Consider the following 8779-nt stretch of genomic DNA (forward strand, 5'->3'; position numbering starts at 1 on the left):
CTCTCGGTGGACATGTCTGCCACAGTCTTGGGCGCCCCGATCTGGCTGGATTGGAAGTTCAGTCTCCACCCAGAAGAGGAGCTCTGAACTCCAAGTAAACGAAAAAGTTAGGCGGGGTGAGCTGCAAAGTCCTTTCGAAACCCCAAATGATCGAACTCGGGGCCCCTCCACACGGGTTCTGGGGCTCGGCCAGGTGCGGGCACCTGGGGCGGGGAAAGCGGGGTCCGGCGTGGGCCGCCGGGCCCCGTCCGCCCGCGCTCGCCCGCGGAGCGGGGGGCGCCGGGCCCTCGCCGAGTCCCCGCCCGCGCCGGGCCAGCCCCTTCCTCGCCGCCGCTCGCCCGCCGGCCCCACCCCCTCGCCCGCTGCGCCCAGTGGGAGGCGGGGGCCGGCCCGGCCGAGCCCAGCGCCGGCTCTGATTTGCTGCGGGCGCGGGGGAGCCACGGCCTCCGCGGGTGCTTTCCCGGAGAGAGGGCGGGAGGGAAAGGGGGAAAAGCGCTGGGCGCCCGAGGCCAGGTCCGCACTCCTCGTTCGTCCCCGCGGCCGGCGCGGGACCGCACTCGAGCGCAGCGCCCACGGGGAGCGAGTCGCGGGGCGGCGGCGGCGGCGAGGAGGAGGCCAGAAGGAGTCGGAGGAGGCGGGGGAGGCCAGGGCGAGCGAGCCGAGCGGGGTCCCGGCCGCCCCGCGGGCCAAGGTCGAGCCCTCCCGCCCGTGGGCGAGCGCGCCGGCCGACCCTCCCGAGAGCCACCGCCACAAAGAGAACGGGCCGGCGGCTGCTCCCATGACTCCCTGAAGTTGCGCCGGCCGCGCTGAGTTGTGCCCCGCGCCCCGTGCGTCCCCGCGCGCCCAGCCCGCGCCCGCGCCCCGCCGGCATGGACGTCCACACCCGCTGGAAAGCGCGCAGCCCGCCCCTCCCGGGCGCCCCGCTGCTGTCCCCGCCGCTGTTGCTGCTGCTGCTGCTGTGGGCGCCGCCTCCGAGCCGCGCAGGTAAGGGCGCGGGGCGCTCGGGCGCGGGGGCCCGGGGGCCCGGGGGGCCGGGGGGCCGGGCGGCCGGGGCCGGCGCGGCTGTCATCCCCGGGCGCCCGGCCTCTTCCGCGCGTGCACGACCTTCCCCCCCTGGGCTGTGGAATGCACGGGCCGGGACTTCGAATGCCGTTCGTTGGGGGCCCCGGAGAGGGAAACGCGCCGGCACAATACTCCCCACGCCAAACGGGCCGGCGGGTGGGGCTGTCGGGGAGCCGAGGAAAGGCTCTGTGTTGGATCAGCCGGAGCGCTTGTCCACCAGGCAGGCAAACTTTTGTCCCGAGGCTTTGCGTTCTCTGTCCCACATCACAAGCGCGCAGCCCTGGCCCACACAGCACCGCTGCAGAACTTCCTTTCCTGAAACCCGGGAAGGGTCGCCCCCTAGAGTCGCAGCGGGCCAGTTCCGGCCGGGCCTCCTGGGATTGGGGGGCCGCTGGGGAGAATCCCAGCAGCTGAGCCCCCAGCCCAGGACTTCGCCAGGCACCCTCTTCCTCTGCCTCCAGACCCGCTGACTCTCCCTTTCCCAGGGAACAGAGCTTCCTGTGGTCCTCACCATCTAAGTACCCAGTGAGTGGTACTGGGGAGCCCCCCCGGGCGGGGGGAGCAGCCCTGCTCTAATCCCACCCCTCGACCTCCTGGAAGGCAGTTTTTTTGGGTTGGCTGCCCAGAGACGGGATTCTTGGAGCAAAGGCGGGAGATGCTCTCGGAGGAGTCTTGGCTGTGAGGGGTTCAGATGACACACAGATGTGGGACTCCTTCTCCCAGAGGTCTGCCCTTAGAAGGAGTTGTCTCCGGCGGATGGCGTCCACCAGGCCAGCCCTGACAGTGTGCCTGCCTGGACGCCTGCAGCTCCAGCTCTCTCCCACACAGCTTCCTGACAGGACAGTGGTTTCTCTAAGCATCACCTTTTGTGGTTACCTGTGGGCTGGGTCTTCACGAGCCTCAGTCGTCGGAGCCCGAGGCCCCGAAAGTCCTCTGGGGCCCCATTAACAGCTGCGGAGACGAGGCTCAGAGCCGCTATTGCAGGGTCAAGGAAAGTGCGGGCAGACAGATGGGACAGTGGCTCAGTGGACAGCAGGGCCAGCCAGGGGTCCCCTGTGAGAAGACACCGCTTCACTGCCTTCGCTCGTCTCTCCTCCGCTTTGTCATTTGAAGACATGTGGGAAGAATCACTTCCGTGTTCCACTTGCCAGTTAAGACATTCTGTCCCTTTTTCCTGGTACAGTGAGTGCTTGGTGGGCCAGAGGGGGTGAGCAGGAGTCAGGGCGTCAGCCAGTCAGCGGCTGGGGGAGCGGAGGGGAGCCTGGCCAGGCTCTGGGGACCTGGGGTCTTAGCCCTGGGCTACCACCTACGTGCCCTGGATCCCAGGCTAACTGGCTTTGTGTTTCTCCCGGGGTCACTGGAGGTGGGGGACAGTGGCGGCCTCCAGAAGAGTGGCACGGAGCAGGGTGGGGATGTGGTCATGGGACCCCTGTAGGCCCAGGGCCATAGCCCTGTCCCAGCCCTTCTGCCGGGCCTTCCCCTAGGAAGTCAGGTGGGAATCCTTCAGGGGAGTCGCCACCCCCAAAAGCCGGGGCTGGGCGCTGGCTGGGGAGCACGCAGAGCATGCGTTCGCCTGGGTTTGGGGTCGGCTGTTTACCCCTGTCTCCACCTCTGCCCCCCGCCCGTCTCCGGTTTCCCTTCCTAACTGAGTGTGGTGTGAGGTGGATGCCTGGACGGTGGCTGTGGAGCTGGACGTTCTGCTCTTGTCAGAAAGGCGCTGAGAGCCTGTGAAGAAGCCACCTCTCTGGGTGGGTTTCACAGACCTCCCCTCACCGCCACGAGGGTGGGACCCTTTCGGAAGTCATCCTCGGTGCGTGGCCAGCGGGAACGGCTGTCCACTGACATGCGGGGGCCGGGGGTGGGGCAGGAGAGGCCATCCGCAGGCAGCTCGTCTCCTCTCCATTTTGAGATCTACCAGATGTTTTTTGAGTTCTCTCTGAACATGGCTCTTTTTCCTACCTTCTTCTTGGCCAAGCGTGTGAAGGAATGAAAAGTCAGATTGCATTTGGGGCCGTTTAACATTGTAACGGGCAAAGGAGAGTAAGTGAAATGAAACATGACCCCAATATTTGGAAATTGAGGTCATCTCCTCGGCACGTCATTGGTTGACGCCGGTCACGTGATCGCTTTTGCAATAATTTGGTGGGAAGAGTTGTCCAAATGTTGTGGGGCTTGACAGACATCAGATGGTTAAATTTCCTCTGACTCAATCAAGTTGGCTGAAAAGACAGCCTTTTCCATCTTCTCCTCCCCTTCCCCCTCCTCCCCATAAAAGAGCAGTCAGTGGGAGGAGCTCAGAAGCCAAGCTGATTCCCCGAAGCCTCTGTCTCCTCTGGTCCAGATTTTAGTGGCTGCAGGGCTTGGAGCGCGGGGTCGCCGCCCAGCGCTGTGACCACCCGGCAGTGGCCACGGGCAGGAGTTTCTTCTCGTGCGGAAGCACAAAGTTCCCTTGTCCCGTGATGTCGCTCCGTGGCTGTTCCTGGGGTGCTGGCCGGAGCCTGCCCCGTTACCCCACCCTTCAGCTATCTCTGGACTCACACAGCCACGCCCTTAGCCGAGCACAGCTGATGCCCGCCTGCCCCGCCCCTGCCCTCTGGCTGTCTGGCCCCCGTCGCCCACCCCTGCCTCTTCCCCGGGTCACGGACACTGTTGGCTGGAGCAGAGGGGTGTGGGGAACGGACACCCCCTGCCCCCCTCACTGAATAACGGCGGCAGAGTGAGCGCAGACTCGCTCTGAGCCCCCGAGGGTCGAGGATGAGCCATGCGCGCCCCGAGGCCCCGTGGCCGTGCCCACAGTGGAGCCCTGGATTTCCAGCGAGGAGCAGGGCAGGGTCCCCGGCCCCTGGGGCCACCCGCACCCGTGGTACCGGTTGGAATGAATCTGCTGGCACTTGCCTGGTCTGCTCTTAGCCCTGTGCCCACATCATCTCCTTGGACCCTCATCCCGGCCTGCAAGGTGAGGTGGGGGCTGGTACGCTGAGAGGCCCAGGGAACAGGGGGCTGGGACTGCACACTCTGGGTCTGTCTGGTCTCGGCACCTGGGCGCGGGGTGAGCTTCTCCCCGGGGGAGGCCCAGTGCCCGGAGCTGCCGTCAGCCTGGGGCTCAGCCCAGACTCGGCCCTGGGACCAGGGAGGGGTTCCATTTGGCCCCAGCAGACGGTTTTGGTTCCTTCCTGCCCCCTACACCCCTGCTTTTTATCCGAATGCCATCAAGGGGCACCCGGGGCCTGCAGTCTCCACTCCCCTTTCACCAGGCCCTTCACTCACTGGCGTGACCCGATGACCCCGGGGGGCTTTGCCTGCGCTGGGCCTGCTCGTGGGACGGCTGAGGTGACAGAGCGCCTGGCTCCGGGGCCCACAGGCTGGTGCGAGGCACGCACGTGGACACCGTTTGTTGTACTGTTCTTTCTCCTGCCGAGCGAGCGTCGTTGAAAACCGTCTGGAGGGTTGGCCCCCTTGGGGAGATCTGGGGCAGCTTCCTGGAGGAGGTGATGCTAAACTTGACCTTTCCTTTCTTCTTCCCCTTCCTCTTGTTCCAAAGGGCCTCCTTCGCAGGTGCCCTCCTCCACCTCTGGCTTTTGTCTCCTCCGTGCCTTCTTCCCCGCAGGACATCCCACCCCGCCGCTTCACTGTTCTCCCGGAGCTGCTTCCCTTGGCTGGAAAGCCCCTCATTAACTTGGTTGGCAGGGCGCCTCCAGTACCGCCTGCCCCGGGAGTGCTGTGCCAGCAGAAGTGGCCGCTGTGAGATAGAGGGGGCCTCTGAGGGGACAGGAGGGAGGCCGGGGCCTTCCTTGACTCTCTCTGGGTTAAGAGATGATCTGAGGGATGCCGCCTGCCTTGGCCTGGGCGGGTCCTGCGCACTTTGGGTCCCCTGTTTGGGGAGGCAGGGGTGTGGGGGGGACAGTCCTCGGCAGTCAGATTGTTGAACCCGGGGCAGCGTGGACGGTTCCTCTGCCTCTAAGGGGTCGGCTGGGTGGGGGCCAGCCACCGTGCCTCAGCTTTCCCCTCCGGAAAACGGGGAGAAATGGCTTTCTTGCTTTGAGGGTGGTTATGGAGACTGAGGCGATCTACAGAGACCGTGTGTGGAATGTGGAGGCACCGGAAGCCCCTGATGAGCGGAGGGTCTTATTATGGCTACTGTTTTGGGTGGTGTTTCTGCAAAAGGAAAAAGCTCAGGGTTGCCACAATCCTCTTTAAATGCAGGTATTTCAGCGGGAGCCCAGCTGAGGGAGGCGTGTCCGTCCAAGGAGGCTCTGGGGGCTGGTGAGACCCCCAGGGCTCTGCCATCCACAAGTGACCCAGCCCGGGCCCCCCCTCACTCTCCTCAGCACCCCCATATGCTCGGTGGGTCCATTTCCCACGACACCTCGCGGGGTCGCAGTAAAGGTCACCCTAGGCAACGTATGTGAAAATGCTTTACAAGCCCATCGGAGGGTTGTACTACACCTGTGTGTGCGTTTGTGTGTATGTGTCCAAGCGTGTGTGTGCATGTGATGTGAGTGTCCGTGTGGATGCACGTGCCTGTGTGTGCCTGTGTGTGTGACGTGTCCGTGTGTGTTTGCGGGTGTACACGTGTACACGAGTGTGCACGCCCGCATCCACACACAGGTCCGTGTGTTTTCAGGGTCTGCCCAGGCAGGGCCTGGTGTGTTTGAGGTGCTCGCGGCAAGGCTGCACTCTCTCCTTATCGTGCCCCACCCCTGCCGGATTGGAGAGGAGGAGATGACCCGTGGCCACGGAGCCCCCTGGGCAGCCGCGAGGCGTTGGGTCCAGCCCCAGGACAAACTCAGTCCAGCTGGGTCTGATGATCTGATGAGTCTTTTTTTTTTTATTTATTTTTATTTTTTTTTGCGTTACGCGGGCCTCTCACTGCCGTGGCCTCTCCCGTTGTGGAGCACAGGCTCCGGACGCGCAGGCTCAGCGGCCATGGCCCACGGGCCCAGCCGCTCCGCGGCATGTGGGATCTTCCCGGACCGGGGCACGAACCCGCGTCCCCTGCATCGGCAGGCGGACTCTCCCAACCACTGCGCCACCAGGGAAGCCCTGATGAGTCTTTTTTGTACTCACAGGAGGGCAGTGTTATGTTATAGCTTCTGCTTTTCCCTCTGTTTATTTCTCCCCTGTAATCGACTCAGCTGGTGTCAGCACTTGGCCAAATGTTAGTTTTAAGCTTTCTGGCCTGGCTCGTGGAGATATTGAGGTCCTGAAGGCGGAGGCTGCGTTGGCCCTTCTTCTAGGCAGAGCTGCCCCTGCCACAGGACACGGCATGGAGACCCGGCGTGGGTGACGGCTCAGGGCCGGCGGCCTGGGCCCACATCCCGCCCCACCCCCACCAGCAGTGCACCTTGCCTCAGTTTCCCTATCTGCAGGAAGGGGTGATGGCTGTGACTCCTGCAGGATTTTCGAGAGGGTTCAGTGCATAGCGTGTCCAAAGCGCCGAGCAAGCCCCTGTCACTGTTGTCACTGTTGCGTCCTCCCTGGGCCCCCAGGCAGCAGCAGGTCTGGGGTCCAGGGTGAGTTCTTGGCTCTGCTCACGGGCTGGCTGGCTGAGTCACCCCCTCTGTCCTGTGAACAGTCACCCTGGTGCACCCTCACGGGTGAGCATGAAAAGGGGTTACACAGCCCCCGGTGAGTTTATTGGAGCCCTTGCTGCTACTTTTGCGGTCCGAGCCCCAGCATGGAGGCGCGTGCATCCTGGAGCAGTCGTGGGGCGGATCACGTGCAGCACACCCCTCCCCTTCTTCCTCAGGCCACCCCCACTGTACAAGGAGGAGGGGGGACCCCGGGGATGGGAATGGACCTGCCCACGTCCCATCTCAAAGGCTCTGGTCTTCTGCCCCTGAGACGTGACCGTGGGTGATGGCTGGTGATCTGGAAGGACATCCGGGCCGGGTGCGGCGGGGGTTTTGCTAACTCGGACGCTGTTCCTGCACCCGCGCGGCCCCGGCGTCTGGGGCAAAGTCCATAGGATGAATGAATGAATGCTCTATTGGATGCGTGGGGATTCGTGGTGGGGTGATGGGGGGGTCGCTCCGTGTTATATATGTCATGCTGTCTGAGCCGTCATCCCATCAGCTTAGACTCATCCGGTAGTTTTTCTGGCAGGTTCCCAACCTATGTCATAACCCACAGTAGGAGTAAATGTCACCACTCCTTGGTGACTCAGACCTAAGAAATGGAACCACAGTCTGACCCACTTTTCTCCACGTCTCATTACACAGAGCTCCAGGGGCCCGTTTCCTGCGATGTCTCTGTGCGTGAAATGGGGGATTCCTTTATTTCCTGTCTCCTAGACCTGTGTTCTTTTGGGGGAAATTCACTCTTCTGTCCTGTTCTTTCCTGCCAGCACCTTGGCAATAGGGATTTTATTGGTCTCTTTATTTACTAATTTTTAAAATAAATGCTATAAAATGACATCAAAATGTGCGTACGTGACGGGAGTGATTTAACTAAAAACTCTGACTCTTGCATTGGAAAACTAGTGACCTAACAATGAAAAAGAGTGAGCGTTTTAATCTGAATGGAAGGTGGGAAGCCATTGTATTCCACTCTGCTGGCAGGGTAACCCAGAGGGCGGTGGGTGAGGCTTCAGTGGAATCCTTTCCTGTGTGGGTGCAGAGGAAATGGAGGAGAGGCTGGTCTTTTGTGGAGAACTCCGGAGTGACAGTGGCTGTGCTTGAAGCATTTGCAGACCTCTAATGCGAGGCAGACCTGTGCCAGGCACCAGGCAGCAGGTGCACAGGTGAGCGGTAGGTGAGCATCCCAGCCCTGCAGGAGCTTCCGGTGCAGTGAGGGAATCAGACCTGTGAACAGGCGATTGTATCCAGTGAAGTGCAAAATGGGAGGTAGCGAAACATTCATCAGCTAGTAGAGTGGTGCCGCAGGACAATCAGGGGGAGGCACCCGCTAGCCCTTAGGCCACTGGCCAATCAGAGGGAGGTACCTGCCAGCCCCCAGTGGGGCTCTGGCCAATCAGAGGGAGGCATCCACCAGCCCCTGGGCCACTGGCCAGTCAGAGGGAGGTACCTGCCAGCCCCCAGTGGGGCTCTGGCCACTCAGAGAGAGGTACCTGCCAGCCTCAGTGGGCCACTGGCCAATCAGAGGGAGGTACCTGCCAGCCCCTGTGGGGCTCTGGCCAGTCAGAAGCCAGCCCCAGTGGGGCTCTGGCCAATCAGAGACCAGCCTGTTTTGCCAGGGCCTGCGGCTTTTGGGGTCCCACCCCATGAGTTTGAAGGGAGGAGTCCCTTGGTGGAGGCAAGTGGCACTTTCCCATGTGTGTCTGTCCTCTGACTCCTGTTCATATTTAACCAAACCGTGCTCTGGGGTGTTACCTGTGGAGTGCCCTGCTCTGGGGTGCACCTGGACCAGGTGGGGTTGGCCCCATCCTGCAGATGTGCAAAGGAGAGGCCCTGTGGGCCCAGCTGGCACAAAGGAGTGATGGTTGCCCTCTGTATCCCAGTGAAAAGCATGCCCCCGCCTTGGTGTAGGTCATTACCGGCACATAAACTGATATTAGGTGCCAGGTGCGGGGGGCTCCAGCAGCTTCCAGCTCTTCTTTGCCGTGGGACAGTCCCTTGGAGGCAGGGGCCTTGTGCTTCAGAAAGAGGTCTATGGCCTCCACCAACTGTGAGTAGCCTCTGCACCTCGGCCTCAATTCCTCCTTCATTTCTTTTTTTTTTTTTTTTTTTTTTTTTTTTTTTTTTTTTTTTTTTTTTTG

The 8779-nt window shown here is 62.1% G+C and overlaps 1 protein-coding gene across 1 annotated transcript in view; it reads left to right on the forward strand.

The window, feature by feature from the left end:
• Positions 1-671: 671 nt before the first annotated feature.
• Positions 672-8779, forward strand: part of COL5A1 (collagen type V alpha 1 chain) — a 144509-nt gene continuing 136401 nt past the window's right edge. Inside the window, exon 1 of the mRNA XM_028497372.2 lies at positions 672-984. Coding sequence (XP_028353173.1) covers positions 870-984 — 115 coding nt within the window. The 5' untranslated portion in view covers positions 672-869. The remainder of the gene's footprint in view (positions 985-8779) is intronic.

Source organism: Physeter macrocephalus, chromosome 13 (genome assembly GCF_002837175.3).
Source record: "Physeter macrocephalus isolate SW-GA chromosome 13, ASM283717v5, whole genome shotgun sequence".
Taxonomy (NCBI): domain Eukaryota; kingdom Metazoa; phylum Chordata; class Mammalia; order Artiodactyla; family Physeteridae; genus Physeter; species Physeter macrocephalus.